General features: G+C 46.2%; 1 protein-coding gene across 6 annotated transcripts in view; it reads left to right on the forward strand.

Annotated features, from left to right (window-relative positions):
- The window catches only part of LOC137095714 (protein argonaute-1-like), a 247,671-nt gene that overhangs the window by 155,373 nt on the left and 64,467 nt on the right, over positions 1 to 27,831 (forward strand). For all 6 annotated transcript variants that reach the window (XM_067462517.1, XM_067462512.1, XM_067462513.1 and 3 more), the window contains 4 exons: positions 227 to 349; positions 6,485 to 6,618; positions 15,340 to 15,524; positions 25,741 to 25,900. In XM_067462517.1, the coding sequence (XP_067318618.1) occupies positions 227 to 349; positions 6,485 to 6,618; positions 15,340 to 15,524; positions 25,741 to 25,900 (602 nt within the window). The remainder of the gene's footprint in view (positions 1 to 226; positions 350 to 6,484; positions 6,619 to 15,339; positions 15,525 to 25,740; positions 25,901 to 27,831) is intronic.

Consider the following 27,831-nt stretch of genomic DNA (forward strand, 5'->3'; position numbering starts at 1 on the left):
CATTTGTATACTTGTATATTTTTAAATTTTGTGCTAATGCTCTTTATATTAAGCCTTCCCCTTCGGGGGAGATACAGTGGAGTATAAATAAATATAACAACAGTAATAATTTATTGGCAAACCTTATTATTCGCATCCTCAGATACAGGTCCACAGGCCAAAGGGGCAAAGCTTGCTTGAAATTCTGGTCTGTTTGGAGGACTGCATCTCTCTCTTTCTTTTACAGATGAAGAATGCCAGTTATAACCTGGACCCATACATACAGGAGTTTGGCATTAAAGTGAAGGACGATATGACAGAGGTGATGGGACGTGTCTTGCCAGCTCCAATCTTACAATATGGAGGCCGGGTGAGTGACACAGAGATTCTTGACCGCTGTTTCTTCATTTATCAGTTGGTAGTATGGAACTATTTAGAGAAGTGATACTGACCTTAATTCCTCTTCGTGATGTCCGTGGAATGCACATAAGTGGTAGTCTGATGCATGTGTGCAGCAACCCCGGAATCTGTATAAATAATAACATCAATTAGTAGCACTGCCCCCTCCCCTGGAGGTACTGAGATCATGTGGTGCTACTGCTCAGTTCCTTTTTTCCGCGTTCACAGCAGCACCTCTCCGACCTCGCTCTTCCTCGACCTGACTCATTACCTTCCTTTCTTGATGCCTCCGGGCTTTAAGAAGTGCTCTGTGTGCGGGAGTACTCTACCGGAGACGGATGGCCATGACCACTGCCTTCTTTGCCTGGGGGAAGCGCACGTTGTCCACTCTTGCTCTGCCTGTAAGTCACTGACTCCCCAGGCCCGCAAGTGGAGAGAGACATGCCTAAAGGCTCTTCTCTACAAGAGAGCCGTTTCCCCCCAACCACTTCCCCGTCTCCGTCTGCTCCTCCTTTGATGCAGACCCGCCCACTCCGGTACCTACTTCGTCCGGGCCTCCTCCCTCCAAGCGGCCACGCTCCCAAGAACAGGAGTCTGCAGCTCAGAAACCAAAGAAGAAAAAGAAGAGGGATGCATGGCCGTTGGCCACCCCCCCCCCCGCGGCCGTCGCAGCCGGCCCAGCCTCCCCAATCCTTGGACTCGCCCACGCTGGCGCAGAGGTCCTTGGGCATGCTGGGCCCGCCGCTGCCAACTCCAGGCCGCGACGCGGGAGTGGCTTGCCCCCCCCCCCCGATGCAGGGGCATCCACCCGCCACCGGGACCAACCATCGGGCCTGGTGCCCTTACTTTCGTCTGCCTCTCTGGAGGCCAGGCACAGGCTCGGGCCCGAGCAGCGCCATCCTGATGCTGTGGGGGTGGGGCCGCACAGCCACTCGGAGCGTTCTCGATCCCCAATGGCCTTGGAGGGCTGCGTGTCTCGAGAGCTGCCTGTGGACCTGGCCTTCCTCTCCCGTTTTTGGACCCACAGCCAGTCCCAGTATTGGCCCCCTGCCTTTACCTCCCCCCTCCTTCTGCGAGGGTCTCGGGGAACTTCATTACCTGGGCAGGCACACCAGGCCATGGACCTCCGGCTGATCAGTTCATTCACTGCTCGCCGGGTGGCAGGGCCTATGTCTTTGGCCTAGTTCTAGTTCCTGAACACCAACTTCGGTCTCCACCTCCTCCCTCTCCCCATCACACCCAGGCCTCCATGACTCCACAGGGATCTTATGCGGCTCCTGCCAACCCGGAGCACTCCTTCAACTTTGGATCCCACTCTTCCCATTCTGTGATTGGGGATGATGACGACAACCAAGCCCAAGCCCCCCCCCCCACCTGCCTGACGCAGCGGGGCTCTCTGCCATGCTTATTCGCTTGTCTAGAGCACTGAAGGTGCCAATGCCATCCCCGAAGCAACCGGTGGATGATTTCCTCTTCCCCTCAGATGAGCAACAGCAAGCTCCCATGCCATCCACGGTCCTCCCATCTATTCCATACTTACTCCAGTTGGCAAAACTGCCCGACTCCTCTCCTTCCCTTGTATCGCCCGTGTCCCGCTGCAATGACCTCCTCTACAAGATTGACCTCTCCACTGCTCCCTGGGTCGTGAAACCTCCAACCCCCAACATGGTCATCGCCAACATGACCTTGGGGAATAAGTTTAAGCCTCAAACTGCTTCGTCGAATAGAGAGGGCAAGAAGATAGACACAATGAGGAAGAAAGTCCATGCCTCTGCCTCCTTCGCTACGCGTTTTGCCAATTCTCAGGCCTACATGTCCTCCTACTAGACGTACCTATGGACTAGGAGGGCCACCTACCTCCAATACCTTCCTGACCAGCACTGGCCATTTGCCACGGCCATCCATCAAGAGGCACTCCTCTCCTGCTATCAGAAGGACATGGCCAAGCATGCAGCCGACACCGCTGGATGTCTCCTGGCAGTCTCAACGTCCATTCGCCGCCATGCCTGGCTCCTCGCCTCAACCCTGTCAGATGAGGGCAAAGCACTTGTCGAACATCTCCCTCCCCACAATACGGGGCTCTTTAATCCAGAGACGGATACACAGCTCCAAAGCAAGCAGGAGGTCCGGCAATCCGCTCACAAATTTGGCTACCCAGCGCAACGGCCCTATCGTTCCGCTGACCGCGGGTTCGCTCCAGCTGTGACGTACCCTCGCCGCACCTACCCTATGGCCTACCCAACGGGCTACAGGCCTTTCTCTCTGGCCTCTACACCCCAAGCCTCCAGACAACTACAACAGGGTAGGTCACGACAACAGGATAAGCCCTGCTACCAGGCCAAGCCTAGGCGCTGGCTTTAGTGTGGCCTCTCCTGCCTCCGTTTCTACGCTACCACCTCCCACCCCTGGTGGTTCCCCTTCAGGGCACGGTGTTGCCTCAACGTTTTCAGTTATCCTTTCTACACTTGAGAAGCGACAACTTCTCCCCGGGGTGCATTTTAAGTTTGGTTCCCACTTAGCAGTTTCTCTCCACCTGGCAATCAATAACCACCTATAGGTGGGTTTTGAATGTGGTCCACCATGGCTATGCCATATACTTTCACACCCAGCCGCAGAACGACTCCCTTAGGACCACCCCTCCGTCAGAAACATTGTGGGATGGGGTCCAATCGTTGTTGTCAAAGAGGGCGATTGTTCCCCTGCACCCTGATTTTTTTCTCAAGCGTTTTTTCACAATATTTTTTAGTTTCCAAAAAAGGGGGTGGCCTACAGCCAATACTGGACCCAAGGGCCCTTAATGAACATATTTGGTCTCCCACTTTTCTGATGGTAACGCTTCCAACCATCCTCCCACTCATCCCGGCAGGCGCCTGGTTTGCAACCATTGACCTCCGGAATGCCTGTTTTCATATCGCCATCACCTGTGGGCACCACAGGTTCCTGGCCTTCCTGATTGGTGATCAGGCCTTTTGTTTTCGGGTCCTTCCCTTCGGGATTGTGACCGTGCCCAGGGTGTTTACAAAATGCATGGCCGCTGTTGCGGCCTACCTTCGCACTCGGGGCATCACTGTTTTTCCTTACATTGATGATTGGCTGCTCCTATCACACTCCCATCAGCTTCTCCTCCGTGACATCCAATTTACTCTTTCCCTCATACAGGACTTCAGCCTGGTGACCAACCATTCCAAGTCCAACCTGCAGCCAACGACCCACATCTAGTTCATTGGTGCAACCATCAACTCCGTTACCCAGAAGACGTTACTCTACAAGGGCCGCTTCCAGGCGGCTCTTCCGCTCGTCCTTCCAACTGCGGTTTGCTCCTCCCTCAGCTGGTGGCTTTGACGGGAGAACGTATGTACGGGTATGCCATTCTGCCCCGCTGACCCCTCCTGCATGCTCACGACGGTTGCCTCCATGGTGGGCTGGGGAGCACACTCCGGCCGTCACTCTGTCCAGGGCCACTGGTCGCCTGTGGAGCGGCTCCACCACATCAACTTCCTCGAGATGCTGGCACTCTTCAAGGCACTTCAGGCCTTCCAGGACAACATTGTACTGTTCAAGTCTGTATAGACAACACCACCGTAGTCTGGTACGTCAACAAGCAGGGCAGCACCCGCTCCCGTACCCTCCTACAACTGACCATCGCTCTTTGGAACTGGTGTATCGACCATGACATCCAGCTCCTCGCATCCCGGGGCTGACCAACCAGCTAGCTGAGCTCCTCAGCAGGTCTCTCACTCCTGCCCACGAGTGGCCCCCCTATCTCGAGGTCACCAACAGCCTCTTCCATCAATGGGGCACTCCGACGATTGACCTCTTCGCAGCCCCGGACAACACCAAGTGCCCAAACTTCTGCGCCTGGGGCGCAGAACCGACCCTGGCGGGCTGCTTGGGCAATGCTTTCCTCTTTCGGTGGACAGGACCCCTCTATGTCTTCCCACCCATCCCGCTCCTCCCCAAGGTGATAGCCAAGCTCTACCATGACAACTCCAATGCCATCGTCGTAGCCCCCTATTGGCCCCAACAGCCCTGGTTTGCCCTCCTCACAGCAGTGGTGAGCCCTCACCGCCTTCCCTTGCCTCTCCGCCCGGACGTTCTCACCTGTCACCGCGGCGCCCTCCGCCATCCGGATGTCCCCTGGCTCCACCTAACAGCATGGAGAATCCACCCCAACCATTCTCCACGGCTGTCCTTGACATCCTTGCCGCTGTCTACCGCCCGTCCAGCAGACGCTCCTATGACCACAAATGGGCCAAGTTCTCCCACTTCACGGAGGAGCGGGAGTCTGATCCACTCTCCGCTCCCACACCTCTTCTTTTGGACTTCCTTGCCTCTTTAGCTCACCATGGCCTTTCCTTCTCCTCAGTGAAGTGCTACCTGTTGGCGATCTCCATGTACAGGAAGCTCCGGGGCCTCCCATCTTGTTTTACAGACCCCATGGCCCAGTTCTTTCTCCAGGGATACCGGAACGCCTTCCCACCCTGCCTCCTTCCTCCTCCACTGTGGCGGCTGCTGCTGGTCATTTCTGCCCTCACCAAGCCGCCATTCAAGCCACTGCACACCGCCGATCTCTCCCATCTCTCGTGGAAGACCTCTTTCCTCGTTGCCATGACAACAGCTTGCCGCACATCTGAACTCTGCGCCCTCCGTGCAGACGAGCCCTACGTCTGAGTCCACAAGGACAAGGTTGTGCTCCGCACCGACATCTCTTTCCTTCCTAAAATTTCCTCTCTCTTTCACTCCGCACAATATATTATCCTACCTGCATTTTTTCAGAATCCTTTGACCTCCCTTGAACGTGCCTTACACCTCCTTGATGTTCGCCGGGCGCTCCTTTACTATCTCGACCGCACCAAACCTCTCTGGAAATCCCCTCGCCTCTTCCTCCAGTATTGCCAGGACACCAAGGGCCTTCCGGTCTCCTCTCAATGCCTTTCCTAGTGGGTCCTCTCGACCATCTGCCTGGCCTACCAGCTAGCTGGTGAGGAGCCCCCCCTGGCATCAAGCCTCACTCCACTCGAGCGGTCTCCACTTCAACTGCCTTCTCCAGGGGCATTCCCCTTGAGGACATCTGCAAGGTGGCCATCTGGTCTACGCCCCAGACCTTCGTTACCTATTACAAAGTCGACCTCCTCTCCAGGCGCCAGGCAGCCTTTGGCAGGGCAATCCTCTCTTCAGCACTCCCATGATGCCCTCCTCTACTGTGAGTAGCTTGCGACTCTAGCACTTGAAGAGGAAACTATGGTTGCTTACCTGTAACCGTGGTTCTCTGAGTGGTCATCCATGGAATCCACACATCCCCACCCTTCCTCCCCGCGCATGGTCCTGCCTTTCTCCTGCTGCTGCGATGGTGGGGAACTGAGCAGTAGCACCACGTGGTCTCAGTACCTCCGGGGGAGGGGGAGGGGCTATTAACTGATGTTATTGCTTATACAGATTCTGGGGTTGCTGCACACATGCATCAGACTACCACTTTTGTGGATTCCACGGATGACCATTCAGAGAACCACAGTTACAGGTAAGCAACCATAGTATCTCAGAGAACTGGGATATTTGAGTACTGTAGACCAGTGCTTGAGGACCTGGCAGTGCTCAGGGAAGTGTTCTCGCTAGGTCAGTTCCAAATATTTTTTGGCAGAAGTTGCTGTTCTTGATGTGGCATGAGAAATTAAATTAAGCATTACATGTCAGAATTGATGGCAGATTGTTGACTGGCCGAACTTTTATGGATATGGTAGATGGCTTAAAAGACGAACGAATCCTGAACTATTTGGCTAGAAGCCAAATATCTGAACTGAAACTAGCATATTCTGTCGATATCATAAGAAGATATAACTCACTAGAAAAAAACAATAATGCTTGGTAAGATAGAAGGCAAAAGGAAAAGGGGAAGGCCATATTCCAAGGAAGCCATAGCAGCCCTGAGTTTGCCCGCAGTATGACTTGGAGACTCCTCATTCATTAGTCAAAGTCATTTTGATGGCAGTTAACGACGACATCCTTCTCAAATGATTATCTTCATGTGAATTGAATTCCATAATGCTTTTGGAGTATGGCCTGAGAGGTGTAGCTTATTTTGGAATTAAATGTCTTGCTTTCTCCACAGAACCGTGCCATCGCCACACCAAACCAGGGGGTCTGGGACATGAGAGGAAAGCAGTTTTACAATGGCATTGAGATCAAAGTCTGGGCCATTGCCTGCTTTGCCCCACAGAAGCAGTGCAGGGAGGAAGTTCTGAAGTAAGTGGGGGCTTTGCTGGGAGATGTAAGACTACAACAGAGCCATAGCATTACCTTGAAGTTCACAACATGGGTCCCAGGTTGAATTCCTGGATTTTCCAGGTGGTTCTGGGAAAGACTGTTCTCTGAAGTGGTCTATTTTAGTATGTGGCTTTGTGTGTATATGGGAGGCAGAGATGATCACACTGAGACTGAGGGTCCCAGGCTGGATTGACTTTGCCTAACACACTGGAGGAAAAGCTTGTCAGCGTTAGCGTTAGTAGCCCACATAATGACAGCCCTTTTTAACTCTAAAAATAACACATGAATCTTTCACTTTAAGTAGAAATAAAATTAAGTTCTATTCACTGTATACAAAACAAGATAGAAGAATTGCTCTCACCAAAACGTAACAAAAACAATATCTTCGGTGAGTCCTCTTCATTCAACGGCGATATGCAGACATGTAACAGAATAATATACAGTCTCTCTTACGCAATTGTCTGTAGAGTGACCTTGTCTTACCGTAAACAAACTTTATTTTCAGGACGCCGCAGAACTGCTCCCGGCACCAAACAAGCTCAAAACGAGCCCTCAAGCAAAGCTTAGAATGCAATGCTCAAAGTTTACAAACACTTGGTGCCTTACTATATACAGGAAACAACATCACACTGAATTAACTCGTAACAGCTGCAACATAAAAAACCCTGATCCTTTCTAGGACTTAAAAAAGCCCCATTGCAAACCCCTAGTAGCAACAAATCTCCTATATTTAATCCTGAAGAGCCACTGCTGCTCAGTGTAGACTGTACTGAGTGAGACGGACCGCCATTTTTTTGTATATCTTTTTATTTAGAATATGTGCTCTTAGAGTAGAGCGTGTTAGGAAAGACTAGAGTCATTTTTTTTACATTAAAAAGAAATATAAGCATCGTTGACATGGAAAGTAGGGGAACAATTATATGATAGGACAGTGGGTGAAAGGGGAAGAGTGGGGGGGGGATGGAAGGGGGGAGGGCAGAGAGGGCAAGGGAAAATCTGTGGGAGGCCATGAGTTTGGCCTCGTGCCGATGGAAACACTTCCAGGATTCCAGATCAGAGTTCATCCCATTTTTTTCCCTTCCTCCTTCTTTACTTTCCTTTATGAGTCTTTTTATCTTTATGAGTCTTTTTATCTTCCCATAGAAGGGACGCTGGTCTTACTTATTTTCAATTGTACTTAATCGTATTGTTTCACATTTACAATATTTATTTCCTTGTTTTCTCTTTCAATATATTTTATTAATTTGTCCCAATTTGTTTCCCTCGATTTGATTTTGTATTGCGACATCCTCTGCGTTAATAAGTCCATGTTCATTACATCTAAGGATTTTAGTAGCCACTGTTCTATCGAAGGTATTTCTTTATTTTTCCAGAATTGTGCCAACTTGATTCTTGCTGCTGTGGCTAAATGAAAAAAAAATTATTTGTGTTGTCGTCTGTGTCAAAATCTGTTATACCCAATAGAAAGTACTCCAGTTTTAAATCGAACTCTATTTGTAGGATTGATTCTATTTTTTTATGTATCTGGTGCCAAAAGGACTTCACTACTTTACTTTACTTCAATCACATGTGGATAAAATCTCCTCTCTTTTTACCACACTTCCAACAGTTACCTGTACTTCTTCCTTTGTCGAACTTTGCTATTTGTGCTGGTGTCATATATCACCTGTGGAAAAGTTTTAGCTAGTTTTCTTTTAGCTCGGTGGAATATGTAAATTTTTGTTTTTTTAACCAAATCTCTTCCCATTCGGAGAAATTAATAGAACGACCAATGTCTTTCGCCCATCTAATCATTGTCTCTTTAACTTGTTCGTCTTCCATTGACCAGACTAGCACTTTTTGGTATATTTTTCTTATTAATTTTGACTCTGTTTTCATTATTTTATCCCAAAATTTTTCTTCTAGTTCAAAACCAATTTTTTTTATCTTTTTCAAAATTCTCTCTGATTTGGAAGAAGTGAAACCAAGAAATTGTCGGATCCATTTGTTTTATTTCTTCTTGTGATTTTAGTGTAATTTCTCTACCCCTTCTTATTATTAATTGTCTGTATGAGATCCATTTATCTCTTGGGATTTCTCTTCTATGGTCTGCTTCAATTGGGGAGAACCAAAGCGGGATGTGGTGGTTAAAGTTGACCTTGTATTTTATCCAAATTCTTAAAAGTGCAGATCTTATAAAATGGTTGTTAAAGTTCCTCTCCAACTTAGTTTTTTCCCTCCACATGTATTTATGCCAACCATGAGCCAGATTATATCCTTCAAGTGCTAGAAGTTTCCTTTTCTCTAGAGTCGCCCAATCTTTGATCCAGCATAGGGCTGCTGATTCATAATAAATTTGTAGATTTGGGAGGCCTAAGCCTCCTCTTTTCATATCATCACAAAGGTTTGTAAAACTGATCCTATTTTTTCCTCCCTTCCAGATAAATTTTGCTATGTCTCTATGCCAGAGTTTGAAAATCGACATTGTTTTGACTATCGGTATGGTCTGAACGAGATATAGTACCTCCGGTAGTACGTTCATTTTTATCACGGCAATTCTACCTAAAAGGGAGTGATTTTGTGTTTCCCATTTTTTCATCTTTTCTTTAATTTCCGTCCATTCTTTCTCATAATTATTTTTTAGGAATTGTATGTTGTTTGGTGTTAATATAATTCCCAGGTATCTTACCTTGGTGGTTATTTTGATTCCTCCTAATTCTTGTAATATTTCTTTCCTTTCTATTGTTATATTTTTTGTTAGTGTGAAGGCGTTGTTAAACTGCTGCCACCAATTGTAACGATGACCGTTTTAATGCCACCGAATGCCACCAATTGTGAAGGTGCATGTGGTAAAGCACCCACTGCCACCTAATCTATGAGGGAAGCCGGGCAACGATCAATATCAACCTAGGAGCTATTTTATAAAGGGACTGTTAATTACAGAAGACTTTATTCACTTGATAGCGTAGCATTTACTTTCTTGGCTTGACTTTACTATTGCAGGCTGTTCAACTTAGGAGAAACTGTATCAGGCAAGGCTTGAGGAAAACAGTAACAAGCTTATTTTAACAGGAGTATAACAATGTATAACTGTTCTTCAAAAGAGGCACAAATCTTGATGGATACATTGGAAAGGTTTCATGAGTAAACTCAGGCAAACACTTCATAAGGTTTCACAGCTGGCACAACAGGCTTAAACCCAGCCAAACCTTGATTCTTAATTCAGAATCAACAACCCTGTACCGGGTCCTTCTCTGCAACCACTTGGTCACCAATTGATTCCCTGAATCTCCACCAAGAGATTCAGTCTTTCCCTATAGCACAGTGGCTACAGACACATTCCCTGAATCTCCACCAAAAGATTCAGTCCACTCAGTAGCTCGCTGGCGTACTGACTAATTCCCTGTTTCTCCCACTAGAGAAATTAGTCCCTTCCTGTAGCTCACTGGCTTACAACTGGCTTTTTAAAACAGCTGCCTCCTGAAGAGGCTGTTGGCTCCGCCCCTGTTGCTATGGCAACTCAGCCACCATCTCCTACAAAACATAATCTCCCATACTTACCATTCCTAAACCACTGTCTAAACTACACATAACCAAAGGAATAAAATCTACACATCGTCACAGTTAGGATTTGCATTTTGTCTTTATTTATTTTCAGTCCTGCCACCTCTCCGTAGGTCTCTATTTCTTTAAACCATTTTCCCATATTCTCTAATGGTTCCTCGATTATGCACACCAGATCATCCGCAAAGGCGCTTATTTTGTAAGAAAATTTATTAGTTCTTATACCTTTCAGTTCTGGATTTTCTCTTATATTTGTCAAAAGCAACTCTAATGTTAAGATAAACAAGGGGGGGGGGGAGCGGACATCCCTGCCTTGTCCCCTTGCTTATTTCTATGTTACTCGACAATTGGCCATTAATTTTAATTTTTGCATATTGTTTAGAATAAATGGAATCTATTGCCTTTGTGAAACTGTGTCCTGCATCCATCTCTTTTAATACGGCTTTGATTAGGTTCCAGTTGACTTTATAAAAAGCCTTCTCTGCGTCTAAAAACAAAAATGCTGCCTCTTCCTTAATATTTTGATCATAGTATTCTATTGCATTCAGAATAGTTCTGATGTTATCTCTAATTTGTCTTCTGGGTAAAAACCCTGTTTGCTCCTCCCCGATTCTTTCGTTTAGTAACTCTTTTAATCGATTAGCCAAGATGCAACTAAAGATTTTATAATCGACATTTAACAGAGAAATAGGTCGGTAGTTTTTAACCTGTGTGCTATTGGTACTTTCTTTATGTAACATTGTTAGTGTCGCAGATCTCCAGGACTCTGGTATTCTACCCTCCTCCATAGCTTTGTTCATTACTTTATACGGGGGCGTTATTAAATTGTCCTGGAAAATCTTGTAATACAAGGGAGAAAAACCATCCGGTCCCGGTGCCTTGTTTATTGATAGATTTTGTATCGTCTTCCTTATTTCGTCTTTTGTTATTTCTTTATTTAATCTTTCTCTTTGGGCCTCTGTCAGTCTTATTATTTTCTGTTTCCCTGTGTATTGTACTACCTTTTCTATGGGGATGTTGTCGGCCTGGTATAATTTACCGTAAAAATCTTCAAACCTTTTCGTAATCTCATTTGTGTTATAGTAGCTTTTGTCACCCTCTACTATTTTTGTTATGTGTCGTGAGGCTTTTCTTGCTGCTATTTTCCTTGCTAGCCACCTCCCTACCTTATTGGCATTTTCAAAATGGTTCTGCTTGGCATATTTAATTTTTTTCTCCATCTCCTCTAAATTGACTGTGTGCATTTGTTTTTTTATTATTTCAATCTGGTGGAGAATCTTTTTGTTTGTGGGATCCTGTTTCGATTGGCTCTCTAATGTTTCTAAATTTCTTTCCAACTTACTATTTTCTATCTTCCTTTTTTTGAGCAGTCGAGAGTTTTGTTCTGTTAATTGTCCTCGCATGTAAGCTTTACATGCGTCCCAGATTATTTCTATTTCTGAGTCTTCTTCTTTATTGAATTGAAAGTATTCCTTTAGTAACTGTATTTTTTCCTGTCCCTTTTCTCCTCTTATTAAGGAGTCATTCAGTCTCCATTGAAATGTCCTGGTTTCCCCTCTCTTCTATTATTATTTCTATCGGGGCATGGTCTGATGTCACCATTGGGAGAATTTTTGTTTTTAGTACTTTCGTTGCTATTGTCTTTGTACCCCAAATCATATCGATTCGTGACCAGACACTGTGTTGGTTGGAAAAGAAGGTATAGTCCTTTTCCTTTTTATGTTGGTGTCTCCACAAATCCAGTAAGTCAAGGTCATCTAACATTTTCTTAAAATTATTTGGTAATTCCCCAGCCACTTTTTGGGGTCCTCCCCCCGGTTTTGGGGATTTATACTCCTTTTTGTCCATCACACCATTAAAATCGCCCATTATTATTAATTCATCAAATTGTTGATCTAGAATTTTCTATCTTAATTTTTCTACAAATCCCCCTTTACCTCCATTTGGCGCATAGATATTACAAATCAATACTTTACTTTCTTTTATTTCTACTAATACGCCCAATATTCTGCCTTCCTGATCCCTGAAGGCTAGTTTGGAGGGTAATTTTTCCTTTACATAGGTTGCTACACCCCGTTTTTTGTCAGTACTTGAGGAATAATATAGTTTCCCTAGGCCCTTATTTTCTAAAAGCATGTTATGTTTTTGCGTGATATGGGTCTCCTGTAAAGAAACAACATCATACTTCCCTTTTTTGAGATAGTGCCAATTTTTTTCTTTTATTCGGTGTGTTTAATCCATTAATATTATTTGATATTATCCTAATTTTCTGAGTCATAAGTGTTTCCTTTATCCTTTTCAGTCTCTGAGTTTGCTCTGGCCGAGTCAGAGTATGATGCATACATCCTTGGAGATTTTTTCCTTCATCTCTTTCTTCTTTTCCTTCCTTCTATTTGACCTGATTGGTTTTCTTCTTCTTCACTGGCCTCTTCATCGCTAGGATTCATTTGGGGGGTTGACATATTTTTATTTTCTTCACTTTTGCCTTGGTGGCATTCATCTTTTTTTCTCCTGTATTTTTCCAAGGAACACTTTAGCTTTTGCTTCAGATGTTATCCAGTACTTTGTGTCTCGCCATGTGGCCATTAGGCCCTCTTTTTTCTCCCATTTAAACCGTATGTTCCTTTTTCTCATTTCGTCCACCAGGAAGAAATATTTTCTACGTCATTCCAGGATAGATATAGGCATTTCCTTTAGGATTACTACTTTGTTGCCTTTGTAATGAACATGTGATGTAGCATTTTCTTTTAAAATTTTGTCCCTTATACATTTTCTTCCAAAGGTAACCATCACATCTCTAGGTACCTTGTTTTTTTTTTTTAGCGCAGCTTGAATGTATTCTGAAAACTTGGTCTATATTGGCTTCAGTTATATCTTTGGGCTTCTTCCATAGCTGTGTCACCAGTTCTATTATTACCTCTCTAATTTTTTCGTTCTCTTCTTCTATATTGCAAAATCTTAATTGGTACTCTTTTTCTTTTACTTCGTAGGTCTCTTGTCTTTCTTTTGTTATTGTTATGGTTTGTTTTGTCATTGTTATGGTTTCCTCCAAGGTGTTAATTCTTTTTTTTTAGATCTGCTTGTTGTTGTTTTAAGATTTTGTTCTCTTTCATTAAGTCACTATTTTCCTGTTTCAATTTGTCCACATCAGTTCTTCTGTTAATTCTTTCTTTAAAGCTTGTTGTAATTCTTCTTTCATGTCTCTCTTCATTCCCTTCATTTCCTCTTTGAGTATAATGTTTTGTTTGTCTTGATTCTCTTGTACCTTTGTAATTTCTGCTTGCATGTTCAATAGCATTGTCATAATGTCTTTAAACCCAGTTCCTCAGTAATAGTCTTTTTTCCTGTTCCTTTCTTTTCCTTTTTCCTTTTTCCTTTTGTTTTTAGTAGTCATTATCTCTTCTTGTGGTGGTAGCTTCAACTTGAACTCAGACACTTTTATTTTATTCTTCCTCTACTTATCTCTATTTCTTCTCTCTTCTCTCCTTCCTGGCTGCAAAGCTTTTGTTCGCTTTTCCTATTGTTCCAATCACTTTACTCCTTCTCTCCCCCCCCTTTTTTAAATAGGACAGTTCTTTCCTTTTCTCCTTCTTGCACTTATTCTTCTGTTTTTATTTCCTCCTCCCTTTCCACCCCGCTTCTCCCCTCTTTATTTCCTACTCCACTTCACTCTCCTCTCGGCCCGCCTCTTCTTTGTTCCTTCCCGTCTTCCTAGTCTTTGCCGCTCTTCTCTCCCCGCGGACTCGTTCCCTCTTCTTTTAGATTCTTTGCTCCTTATTCCACGTTCTTTCTTTACTTCCCCCTTCTAAATCTCGGCTTTCCTCGCTTCTTCTCTTTTCTTCTCGCGAGAATTCTATTTGTCTCGCGAGAGTTGCGCACGCGAACTACGAGTTGCACGCGAGAGTTGCGCGCGGGAGTAGCTCTGCCCGCGCGCTCCCTTGCGCATTCCTCGCAGTGGCCTTGCGGTCTGTTGTCCTTGTGGAGGATGGCGGGGGATGGATTCCTCAAGGGTAAGGAGTTGCGGGGATGGAGCTTGAGGCTTCGGGGAGGGCTTTTCGGGAGTAGAGTGGCTTTGACTAATTTGAGTTGAGAGGAGGATTGAGGAGTTGGGATGGAGGGGCTGATAGGATTACTTGAGTGGGAAACAATTCCCAGTACTTTTGGGCTGGTAGAGGAAGAGGGGTTCCAGTGGAAAGGGAGTTAGTGAGGGAGGAAATTATATGATATTGGAGTGAGGTTGTGGGGTAGAAATGGAGCCTGGTATTTTTTACTCACACTCTCTTGGCTTTCAGTTCTTCTTGCCTCCTTGAACTGGATTGCCACGACTTTTCCAAATCTCTTTGTTTGGGTTATTTTGTATTTTCTCTATTTTCTTCTCTTATTTCTTATTTTTTCTTTGTTTTCTCTGTCCTTTGTTTGGTTTGGTTTGGTGACCATTGTCCTCTGTGCTGACCTGGTTTGTCCTTTTTTCTTCAAACCCAATTCTGTTGTTTAGCTGTACTGTTGCAAAATTTAAAATAGCAGCCGGCGTCCTCGCCCGCTCGCTGGCGTGCGCCTTGCCTAGCCTTGCACCTGGAAGACCTGTCTGTTGAACTCACTTTGGTCCTTGGATTGTCTTCCTGCCGTGTCCTGAAACATATCCACCCTCTTCCAAACATCCTTTCAAAAACATGTTCTTTCACCTTCGTCTTCTTCAGCGCCGACAAAACTGATAACCTTCTACACACTTAGAACAAACATACATGTTATGACTTCAGATTCTTGGATGTCAGCTTGCCCTATATCCTTGAACCACTCAGCATCCTGTTTTCCAAATACTTTATCTCTCTTTTCTCTTGCTCTTTTTGTAGGCCAAAGGACAACCCTCTCTCTTAGGTTGGCATTTCAGCATTTTCTAACATCTCTTCACCTAATAAGCTCTATTCACCCCTTCAGTTAAATTTTAATATTTCTGACAAGCAGTAGCTCTGTGACATTAAAGTTTAAGGCCCTGGGTTGGACTCTGATTCAAGAGTAGTCCTGACATGGTTTTTTGCTTTGCTTGATGGTAAGGAAAGCAATCAAGTGTTCATATTTTATCGGATTTGTAATGGTTTTTAGTCAAATACAAGGGAGACTTTTCTGCATTCGTTGCTTTTTTATCTCCCGTTGTTGCAGAAACTTCACAGACCAATTGCGCAAGATATCCAAGGATGCGGGGATGCCAATCCAGGGTCAGCCCTGTTTCTGCAAATATGCACAAGGAGCAGACAGTGTGGAGCCCATGTTCCGGCATCTTAAGAACACCTACTCAGGACTCCAGCTCATCATCGTCATCCTGCCGGGGAAAACACCAGTGTATGGTATGTTGACAGGAAAGGTGCTGGGAGATGTCTTAATTATTCATGATTTATTTATCATGTCAGAAGCGAACTGAGGGTACAGTTATAATGTATTTAAAAATAGAAACAAAGTTTTGAAACTTGGTATTATACTAAATGTCCTTTGATCAGTAGCTGGCCACTTGGAGTACCTCTGGTGTCTTTGTGAGAAAGTCCTCTGCTGTGCATGTGGCAGTGCTCAGGTTGCATTGTAATAGGTGCTCTGTGGTTTGCTCTTCTCCGCACTTGTATGTCATGGACTCCACTTCGTGGCCCCATTTCTTAAGGTGGGTTCTACATCTCGGCCCAAAGTGCAGTCTGTTCAGTGTCTTCCAAGTTGCCCAGACTTCTGTGTGCCCAGGAGGGAGTCTCTCATTCGGTCTCAGCCATGGCTTGACATTCTGGGTTTTAGCCTGTCACCTTTTTACTCTCGCTTGCTGAGATGTTCATGCGAGCATCTCTGTAGATTTTAGAAAACTATTACTTGATTTAAGGCATTGGCGTACTGGTTGATATCCGAACAGGGAATGGGCTGGAGAGTCACTGCCATGGTCCTTGCATTATTGTCTGCTACTTCTCGGTGGATGTCAGGTGGTACAACACAGGCTAAACAGTATAATTTCTTCAGTGGTGTGAGGCGTAGACATCCTGTGCTAATGCGACATGTTTCATTAAGATCTACACCTATGAACCTCTAAGAACCACCACAGAGTTTAAGATCATCTGGAGAGGCTCTGCTCTCAGTCCGCCTCCCTTGCAGGCACAATTGGCAGACATGAGAATCATAGAATCATAGAGTTGGAAGAGACCTCATGGGCCATCTAGTCCAACCCCCTGTCAAGAAGCAGGAATATTGCATTCAAATCACCCCTGACAGATGGCCATCCAGCCTCTGTTTAAAAGCTTCCAAAGAAGGAGCCTCCACCACACTCCGGGGCAGAGAGTTCCACTGCTGAATGGCTCTCACAGTCAGGAAGTTCTTCCTCATGTTCAGATGGAATCTCCTTTCTTGTAGTTTGAAGCCATTGTTTCGCGTCCTAGTCTCCAGGGAAGCAGAAAACAAGCTTCCTCTCACATATTTATACATAATGGCCATGTATAAATATGTGAGAGGAAGCCACAGGGAGGAGGGAGCTAGCTTGTTTTCTACTTCCCTGGAGACTAGAGACCTTCTCAGTCCTGGCACCTCGGCTGTGGAACTCCCTCCCCAGCGATGTTAGATCAGCCCCCTCCCTCTTGGCCTTCTGCAAGAGAGTGACCAAGCCTTTGGAGAACTGGTTCAATAGATAGACTTGGAACAATATGCTGTGACCATTGGAACAACCCAGATTACGTTAGTGGATTACATATTTAACTCTGAATGTATTGTTTTTAAATGTTTTAATTGTTTTAATGTACTTTTTAATTCTGTTTTAATATTTATTTAAGTGTGCATTGTGTTTTAGGGCATAAAATTGTTGCCTGTATGTAAAGCTGCCTTGAGTAACCTCTGGGGTGAGGAAGGCAGGGTAGAAACATTATAAATAACTACATAAATACATCCACTGTTTTAATGTGGTGAGATGTGTTCCTGTATATTCAGCAACACAGTAGCAAAGCGCAAGGGCAGATGTCTTCACTTTGTCTGGTTGTGAACCCAAGTTGTGCCAGTCAGCTTCGTATGATATTATTTCTAGTTCCCACTTTTTGCTTGATAGTCAACCAGTGTTTCTTGTAAGTCAGAGCACTGTTGATTGTTTTGGTATTTTGTATTGTTTGTCAATTGATTTGGGCATCTAATTGTGCCTCCTCCTGTAAGCCGCCCTGAGTCCCCCCTCCCCCAGGGTGAGAAGGGCGGGGTATAAGTAAGTGAAATAAAATAAATAAATAAGGTAACAGAGCACGGTCCACGGTAAGTATTTGGGTGTGCTGCAATGCTCCAGTGTGATTCTTTCCCAAGTAATCCTCAGTTTCCTGTCGTAGTCACTGTGAATCTGCACATATGGTATTCCCTGCGCCTGCGCAGTACAGCTTCGGAACCTTTCAGAATTAAAAACAGACATTTTATGTCAAGCCTGGCCCCGCCCCCCCCCCCCTCCCCTCTCGAGTATATATGGCCCAACGCGGGGCCAGGCCCTCAGTTCTCTTGATCCGCCTTGCGACTCAGCTAGAGAACCTTCCTCGTGAGTTTTATCTCGTTGGTTGACTTCTCATTCTGACTTTGGACTGACTACGTTTCTCTACTCTGTACTCCTGACCCGGACTGCCCTTTGACCACTCTTCTTCTCACTTGATTCTGTATTCGGTTGCTCCGCTAGCGTGTTCTGGGAGGTGATTGTCTCCACATCATCTAATGGCGACTACTTCATTTAAGAAGTGCACTCAGTGCCCGAATACACTCCCAGACAGTGATGGGCATTCATTATGTCGAACGTGCTTGGGTGAGGCCCATCTCTCGCAACCCTGCAAGATTTGCCAGGCCTTCACCCCCCAAACCCGCAAGAATAGGGTTTCTAGACTGAAGGCGACCCTCTACGAACGGGCCCTTCTTCCTCCAGCCGTGGCAAGCCAGCCCGCCAAGTCTTTGGACTTACCTGGGCCAAAAACCTCCCAACCTGGCGGTCTCGCAAAGAAAAAGGCGAAAAAGACAAAGGAGGTTGCGCGCCAAGATGGCGGACGGGTCTCTTCATGGCCAAGTAGCCCTTCCAAAAGGGCGGGAAGCTTGCCGGCTCTCTTCTCCCGTCCCACACACCTCCCAGCCTCGCAGCATCAGGGAGAGCAGGCGCTCCCCCTAGCGGCACCTGAACTTCAACTGCAGCCCGTTACCGCGGCTCCGACTCAGCCTGCAACACGTGCAAGCCTGCCGGCGGCGGCGCACAGCAGGGAGACGCAGGCCGAGGTCTCGACACTGTCTCAGCCCTCTGTGGGAAGAAGGAGCGACTCACCTTTGCTCCCGATGCCTGCTCTCACTCCCCCGACGCCGGGGGAAACAGCAGGCTGTGCGGAAGAGGCGTCCCTTCGGGACGTAGAGACCATCTGTGAGGAAGTCGTTATTAAACTGCTGCCACCAATTGTAAAGAAGACTGTATTAATGCCACCGAATGCCACCAAATGTGAAGGCGCGCGTGGTAAAACACCCACTGCCACCTAATCGACGAGGGAAGCTGGGCAACGATCAATATTAGCCTAGGAACTACTTTACAAAGGAACTGTTAATTACAGAAGGTTTTGTTTCAGTGATAGCGTAGCATTTACTTTCCTGGCCTGACTTTACTATTCCAGGCTGTTCAGCTTATAAGGAACTGTATCAGGCAAGGCTTGAGGAAAAAGTAACAAGTTTATTTTAACAGGAGTATAACAATGTATAACTGTTCTTCAAAAGAGGTACAAATCTTGATGGATACATTGGAAAGGTTTCATGAGTAAACTCAGGCAAACACTTCATAAGGTTTCACAGCTGGCACAACAGGCTTAAACCCAGCCAAACCTTGATTCTTAATTTAGAATCAACCCCCTGTACCGGGTCCTTCTCTGCAACCACTTTGGTCACCAATTGCTTCCCTGAATCTCCAAGAGATTCAGTTTTTCCCTATAGCACACTGGCTACAGACACATTCTCTGAATCTCCACTAAAAGATTCAGTGTCCTCTCAGTAGCTCTCCGGCCACTGACTGACTTTTTAAAACACAGCTGCCTCTGAAGAGGCGGTTGGCTCCGCCCCTGTTGCTATGGCAACTTAGCTAACATCAAGCCACTCTCTCCAACAAAACATAATCTCCCATACTTACCATCCCTAAACCATTGTCCAAACTACACATAACCAAAGGAATAAAACTTACACATCGTCACACCATCCCACTTGAACAGTTGTTCCTGCCGGCGCCGGGCGCGATCCCGGTAGGGGGCGTGGCCTTAGCTTCCCCTCAGCTAACAGGCCCCGCCCCCTGTTCCTGGAGAGGCTTCTTCCCAGCTGGCCGCTTCTTCCTCATCATCGGCGCCTGGGCGACTTGACAGCACTGAGGGAGGCATGGACTGACCCCGGGATCTGCGGCCGCGCGGCTCGGGCAGGGCAAGATGTGCACGCTCTCCGTCGCGGTCTTCTAGGGCCTCTAGACACCGGCGATACCTTTCATCTTCTTCCTCTTCGTCTTCGTCTTCCTCTTCGGGGGACTCAAGGAGACAACGCCGGTCAAGATGGTCCCGATCCTCCTGTCGACGGGGTCCCTACAGGCCTGCTCCAGCTCCTGCTCCTATGCCTTTGCAGGGCTTTTGGCAACTTTCCCCAGCGGGCCAGTATGTGTTTGTGCCCACTCCTGGGTCTTCTCAGACCTCATTGCAGCTGTCGTCGACCCCAGCCATCCACATCCCGATGCAGGGGAGCGCCCCACCGGTTGCCCCTCCCCCTCCCCAGGGGCCTTTCAACACTTATCCGGTGAACCCTGTTCCTCCTCAACAGCTAGTTCCAGGACCTGCTGCCTTGCCAGGTATGGGAGGTACCTCTTTACCTCTACCTTCTCTCATGGCGACCCCAACAGCCCCTGTGAGGCCTAGCGTGGAGTTGCAGCTTACTATCGTTGATCCTATGGGTGAAGAGGGACAGGATATGGCTGACCATAGAGCGGTAGACAAGGGGGACTCTGAGTCCGCTTCTGACTCCCCTGACTCGGCCCGAGTAGCAGGGACTGCAGACGATACTATGGACAGATCCCCTGAATTTAATAAGTTTGCCTCTCTTGTGAGCAGGATGATCAAGGCTCTGGATTTGCCTGACCCTAAACCATCTGAACATGTGGAGGACCCTATGTTCCCTTCAGACGAACAGAATGTAGTGTCCACTTCAGTGCCTCCGTTGCCTTACTTGTTGAAGTTAGCCAGGATCTCCGACACTGCCCCCCCCTATGGTGGCAGCGATACCTAGGAAGGTCGATGCAATGTATAGGATTGATTTGTCCTCCGCAAAATGGGTGACCAACCCTCGTAGGCCAAACACGGTAGTGGCCGAAATGGCCAAAACCAAGCGTCAGAAGGGATCTTTGACGGCACCCCCTGATAGAGAGGGCAGGAAAATAGACTCTCTAGGCAGGAAGGCCCACATCTCTTCAGGATTAGTCACAAGAATGGCTCATTTTGCAACTTATATGAGCGGCTATCAGAATTTTTTGTGGTCAAAGATCCTGCCTTACCTTGATTTGTTACCAGCTGAGGAACAGCGCTTGCCCAGGGCTCTGCAAGCGGAGGCTATTGCCCTATCATGTCTTCAGAAAGATTTCGCCAAGCACTTGGCAGAAACAGCCGGCAACCTCTTCGTCGCCGCCACCTCAATCAGGAGGCATGCGTGGCTCAGAGCTGCTAATCTTTCGGATGAGGAAAAAGCCCTGGCGGAAGACCTTCCACTTCATGTGGAGGGACTTTTTAACCCAGATATTGATGAAAAGTTAAAAAGTAAACAAGAGGTTCACCATGCGGCAAGTAAATTTGGATATACCTGGCAATCTAACTACCAGGCCAAGCCAAGGTGGCAGCAGAATTCTTCTGGGTTCCGCAAAAATTACTCCAACAGCTTTGCGGGACCTTATAGAAATTGCAATTCAATTTTTTTCTAGATTCCAAACGGGTCGAAAATCCCCTTATATGCCCAAGTCTAGATTCCAATCCTTCCAAAACAAGCCCAGATCCCAGCCCACCTCTAAGAAGCGTGTTTGACACTTGCACTGATCTCTTAAGTAGTCGACCGGTTATTGTTGACTCTTCGGGGCCAGCTTCCTGTTGTTTGTCGACTGGTCCACCTACTGTCAGTTATCCTCCACTGTTTTATGAAAGGTTATTACCGTTTTACGATGCTTGGAGCCGCATCACTTGTGATAAGTGGGTGTTGTCTATAATAAAAAATGGTTATAGAATTGAGTTTGAAGATGTCCCTCCTACGGGTTGGGCAGTGTCCACACCTGTGTCATTACCCTTGTCACAGGAGGTTCAAAGTTTGTTATCTAAAGGGGCCATTTCCCCTGTTGATCCATCGATGTTTCTGTTCTGTTTTTTCTCATGCTATTTTCTTGTTAATAAACGAGGTGGAGGTTTTCAGGCTATTATGGATCTCAGATCCCTCAATAAACATAGTTTGCCAAAAAGATTTCGCATGGTTACTTTGACTACCATTATGCCTCTGTCATTTCAGGGCACCTGGTTCGCCACAGTGGATTTAAAAGATGCTTATTTCCACATTTCTATAGTTCCCCACCACCGTAGGTTCCTAACCTTTATGGTGGGGCACCTGGATTATTGTTATAATGCCTTACCTTTCGGCCTCTCAACGGCCTCCAGTAGTGGCGGCACACCTCCGCACCAGGGGAATAACGGTGTACCCCTATATTGACGACTGGCTTATTGTGGGCAGCTTGCCTGACCTGCTTAAATGGCACATCTCTGTGATTTTGTCTTTGCTCCAGTCTTTGGGTTTGGTCATAAACTTGGAGAAGTCCTCCCTTACACCATCCAGGCGTAACCAGTTCATCAGGGCACTGCTGGACTCAGTCTCCCAGAGGGTCTACCTTCCTCTGGACCGGTTTGCCAAGCTGTTGGAGTTGGTCGAGGAGGCTATAATAGCTCCCAGGATCGTGGCGAGACAGATACAGGTTTTGCTGGGGCATATGGCGTCCACCATATCAGTTACCCCTTATTCCCGGTTGAGAATGCGGCCCCTGCAGTTCTGGTTTCTCTCAGTGTTCAACCCACTCAGGGACAAATCTTCCATCAAATTGACCATCCCGCACGATATCCGCCAATCCCTTTTGGGTTGGAGGGACGAGCAATGGGTGTGCTCGGGTCTTCCGTTCCAGCCCCCATGCCCGGTCAGATCTATAACTACAGACTCGTCCCTTACGGGGTGGGGTGCTCACTCCCAAGGCTTGATGATTCACGGCATGTGGTCAGAAGAAGAAGCCGTCATGCACATAAACATGCTCGAGCTCCTAGCAGTAGACAGGGCCCTAAAATCTTTCGAAAGAGTGGTGTCAGGAAAGGTCATTCAGGTGCTCACCGACAACACCACGGTGATGTACTACCGAAACAAGCAGGGCGGAACTCACTCAGGACCCTTGCTAGCCCTATGCATACAGATATGGAATTGGTGCATTGCCAGAGGCATTCATCTTCTGGTCACGCATCATCCTGGGGTGGACAACAGTCTCGCAAACACACTCAGCAGGAACCCCATGGCCCACCACGAGTGGTCGTTGAACCAGGAAATAGCCTTAGACCTGTTCAGACGATGGGGGTTCCCAGAGAGAGACCTGTTCGCAACTCGCTTGAACAGCAAGTGCCGACTTTTTTGTGCCCGTTGCCAACCAGACCCAAGGATGGGCTGCTTGGGAGATTCATTTCTACTCAATTGGGAGGACACTCTAGTCTACGCCTTCCCTCCGTTCCCACTACTGGTGAGGGTGATCGCAAAGATCAAGAAGGATAATGCCCATTGCATTCTGGTGGCTCCCTGGTGGCCTCGACAACCCTGGTTTGCCCCCCTCCTTCAAATGACCGGGGACGGTTTTCTTCAATTTCAATGCAGACCTGATCTATTGACGTCCCAGCAAGACCAAGTGTTGTACCCAGAGGTACAACATCTCAAGCTCACGGCGTGGCACATTATACCGAGGCTGTAGTTACTCTATCAGAATTATCTCAGCCGGTTCTTTCCATTATTGAGGCCGCGCACAGACCTTCGACCAAGAGGTCTTATTTATACAAATGGGTCAGGTTCACTAAGTTTATGGTGCAAAAAGGCATTGCCCCAGAAGCAGCTCCCATTCCGTTGATTTTAGACTTTTTGGTCTCATTGTTGGAGGCGGGCCTCTCTAGTTCTTTGTTAAAATGTTATTTAGCCGCCATCTCGTGGTTCAGGAGAAAGGCTGGCCTCCCATCCTGTTTTTTAGACCCATTAGTCAAAGCTTTTCTACGTGGTCTGGTGAATACTAGAGCTTGTGTATCCCCAGTTGCCCCTTCCTGGAGTTTAGAACTGGTACTTTTGGCATTAATGAAACCCCCATTCGAACCCTTAGCTACGGTGGGTTTCAATTACCTCTCCTGGAAGGTGGCCTTTTTAATGGCTATTACGTCAGCGCGGCGAGCCAGTGAACTGTGTGCACTTAGGGTGGACTTGCCCTACCTTAAGTTTCACAAAGATAAAGTTTTCCTGCGTACAGACATTGCTTTTCTACCCAAAGTAACTACCAGGTTTCATATGTCGCAGGAGATAGTGCTCCCTGCATTTTTTCAAAACCCTGTTTCCCCGTTAGAACGTGGCTTACATCTACTGGATGTCCATAGAGCTGTGGCGTTTTATGTTGATAGAACATCTGGGATTAGGAAAACCCCTCGGTTTTTCGTTAAATACCGTGAAGATGCGAAGGGGTTGCCACTGTCTTCACAGCATTTTTCCTCTTGGATAGTGTCTCTTATTCGGTTATGTTATCAATTGTCGGGGAAAGACTTATCTTTGCAGGTTAAAGGCCACTCAACCAGATCGTTCTCCACGTCTGCCGCGTTCTTGCGAGGTGTTCCTTTGGACGTCATTTGTAAAGCTGCCATATGGACGACCCCACTTACCTTTGTGTCGCACTATAAGATGGATGTTGTGTCCAGGAGGGCATCAGAGTTTGGAAGAGCAGTCCTGTTTTCAGCGGTGGCATGACGCCCGCCATCCGGGGTTATTAGCTTGCTAGTCTACCATATGTGCAGATTCACAGTGACTACGACAGGAAATTATAAGTTGCTTACCTGTAACTGTAGTTTCCTGAGTAGTCACCTGTGAATCTGCACGGTCCCACCCTTCCTCCCCTTGAGTGTCATGCCCCGCCTTCTGGCTGCTTTGCGGTGGAAGAGAACTGAGGGCCTGGCCCCGCGTTGGGCCATATATACTCGAGAGGGGAGGGGGAGGGGGCGGGGCCAGGCTTGACATAAAATGTCTGCTTTTAATTCTGAAAGGTTCCGAAGCTGTACTGCACAGGCGCAGGAAATACCATATGTGCAGATTCACAGGTGACTACTCAGGAAACTACAGTTACAGGTAAGAAACTTATAAAGCTCAAGATGCTTAACTGTCCTTAACGTGAAAAGAATCAGCTGGTTTTCCCTGTAGTTGGCAATAAGAGCACCTAAAGCTTCAGAGAGATTCTGTTCAACAATTTCAAAGCTCCCTGCATGGGGGTGATGGCGTAATCCCTGGCTTCTTATTTTTCTTTTTTATCCTATTTTAGGACAAAATTGATATCAGCATAGATGATACTCTGTACTTTCTGGAAGAGGCTCATCATTGGCGTATCATCCATGATAATGATGATGAGGATGATATACAAGCTTGACATGTAAAGCTTGCTCAACAGACTATCCCTGGCTTCTTATTTTTCTTCTTTTTTATCCTATTTTAGGACAAAATTGATATCCTACACCTTTAGTACTAGTCAGCATTCCATGGAAATATGTAATTGGAAATATCACACCATCAGCCAGCAGTTATGAGGAGAATAGAACAGCAGCAAAGTGCCAAAACATTTCACGCAAACATCACAAAATATTTAGAGTATGTTCAAAGCCTGGTGAGATGTAACACAGCTTTGCTTGGCAAAAAGATGGAAGCAAAATAGGAATCAGCAAAGGCATGCTTTTTCCTGCTCTTACTTCAACCTGTGGAAGGAACCAAGGAAATTTGAGATCTTAAGGAATACCATTAGATAACCAGATCTCCACTCTTTTGTTTAAATGTCACTTCTTGGAACTGAGCATAAAAGTGTACATGAAATCCGCAAGATTGTTTGAGACCAGGAATGATGCAGTTCTAATTCTTGTTTCCTGTTAGCGATCTGGCATTGCTGTAATTATTGAGCAGTACTCTGTAGTTATTGAATTTCTAAAGTGCTTTTAAAGATAGGCCCACTGAGAGCATGTTAATTTCTGTAGCTTGGAAGCAAGTTACTTAAATGCAAACAGTAATCAAAGATGTGGTAGATAGTTGCTCCTTCTGCTAATTGCAGTTTTAAATGATATGGTGCTGATTTAACATGCATACAGAATTTCTCTTGCACATTTGAATTGGCTCTAGAGTTCTTAGTCCAGCTTGGGACTACTGCCTTCTCTCCCTGTATCTCAGAGGAAATTCTTTTCGAATCCCAGTCTTTCTGCCAGTCATTTTAAGGCACTTAAAAGCATCCTGTCATCCCATCTCCAGCGGAGGTGAAGCGCGTTGGAGACACACTCCTTGGTATGGCCACTCAGTGCGTGCAGGTGAAGAATGTCGTGAAGACGTCTCCGCAGACTTTGTCCAACCTCTGCCTCAAGATCAACGTCAAGCTGGGAGGGATCAACAACATCTTGGTGCCCCACCAACGGTATGTGGGCTGCTGGAACTGAATGACAGGGGTATCCTTTGTATCCCTTTGGTGCCCTGATTCAAGCAGACTGTAGAGGGTGTGGGGGGCAATTTTCTGTCCCTGAGGCTTCTGAAAGTTGCACAGACCACCTAAAATGCAGTGGTTTACTTGTGGTTTTGAAAAAGTGGTGTTCTTTGGGTATTAAACCTATTATGGTGGGGAATGGGGGTGTTTTAGTCATAGTAAGGAGACGTTCTGGTTTGAATCAAGGGATGGAGATGGAGGGATGTGAAGTCATACCTTACCCAACACGTGTTGCAGCCCAACTGCCTGCATGACAACTTTTCACCCAAATACCACACAGTTCACCAATAAGTAATAAGCTAATTAAAAAAAGAGTATATAATAGAAAAAGCAGTTTCAAAATTGAGTAGAGAGTAATCCAAAAGTCATTCCAAAATGAGCAGACTAAGCAATCACTAAGGTACAATAAAAAACCAGACTGTAGAAGCCTTTTCAGAGTTATATCCATAAGCTTGATATTCTTGAGTGTAGCACTGAGGGCTCTCTCAGACTGACGCCTCTCTCACACAGAAATCTCTCACAGAGGGCTACTAAGCTACAGGCACACCTGCTTATATAAAACCGCAGCTTTTGATGAGTCATTACATCCATTTAACCCTTTCAGTACTTAACTCACATTTAAAATATCTAGTTAATTTTTAATATTCCTGGCAATTAGTTTCCACAGTAAGTTCAGAAATGTGTCCTCCATGGATGCAGGGGCTGTACTGTATACCAAATTATATCGGTATATCTATGCTTGCAGGTATTAACAGTATTTATTTTAAACAAAATATTTTGAAGTTTCTGGGGAGGAATTTGAATTGGGTTGTATCCTGGGAGAAAGGCATGGTATAAATAAATAATTTTAGGACTTATGGGGGTAGGCGGAATGTGAGGACTGTGTAGCTTAAGCAAGAAAAGACAAGATCCAGGACCCCATTCTGTAACAAAGTTGGGGAGTTAGCCTTTACAAAGAGATAATATTTCTTCCCCAAAACTCATAGACAGACATTGCCTGCCAACCCACCAAATGAAGACACAACACAACAGTTATGGGTTTAAAACTGGGCAACTTTATTAATAGTTACCTAATTAAGATGGATGGATGGCATCCTTGAAGTGACTGGACTGACCTTGAAGGAGCTGGGGGTGGTGACGGCTGACAGGGAGCTCTGGCGTGGGCTGGTCCATGAGGTCACGAAGAGTCGGAGATGACTGAACGAATGAACAACAACAATTAACTCAATAACTGAATATCATAATCAGACTAGCATGAACATGGAATGTCTAAAGCCGAGGTGGTGCCCCTTCTCGGCCTACCCCTCAGCTAAATAGGGCGAAGCACCCGGTTCCCGTGTGACATAAAACCGGGTGCTTCGCCCTATTTAGCCCTATTAGCCAATGTTGGAGGAATCTTCCCCAAGGATGTTGAGGTAAGATCCTCCCCATTTGAAAGGCATTTATCCAGTAGTCACCTCGGTTAAAGTAACAACCGGTGATGTTTTTCGTTAATGGCTTTCTTCCAAAAGTGGATGTTTTGGGTGCACACCAAATGTATTTCTTTTCTAGCTGTTTTTCCGCCACAGAATGAGGGCAAGTGTCTACTTAGCTCCATCCCCCCACCCCTTAAAACAGCTCTTAACCAACTGCTAGCCTAATTTGTAACAAAGCTGCTCCGGTATGCCTGCGTGAGCAAAGATCAACACCTTGTCACTTATGTTGACCGTTGTTAAATGTTGTGACCTCAATTTGTATGATGACTGTGTTAACGTTGTCACCACCTAGACCATATCTCAATATTGTTTTTGCATCATGGCATTGTCAGCGTGTATGATGATGTTGTACGTCTGAGGCTGGGGGTTACAATATAAAGCTTTCAGCAA

Source organism: Anolis sagrei, chromosome Y (genome assembly GCF_037176765.1).
Source record: "Anolis sagrei isolate rAnoSag1 chromosome Y, rAnoSag1.mat, whole genome shotgun sequence".
In the NCBI taxonomy this organism is placed as follows: Eukaryota; Metazoa; Chordata; class Lepidosauria; order Squamata; family Dactyloidae; genus Anolis; species Anolis sagrei.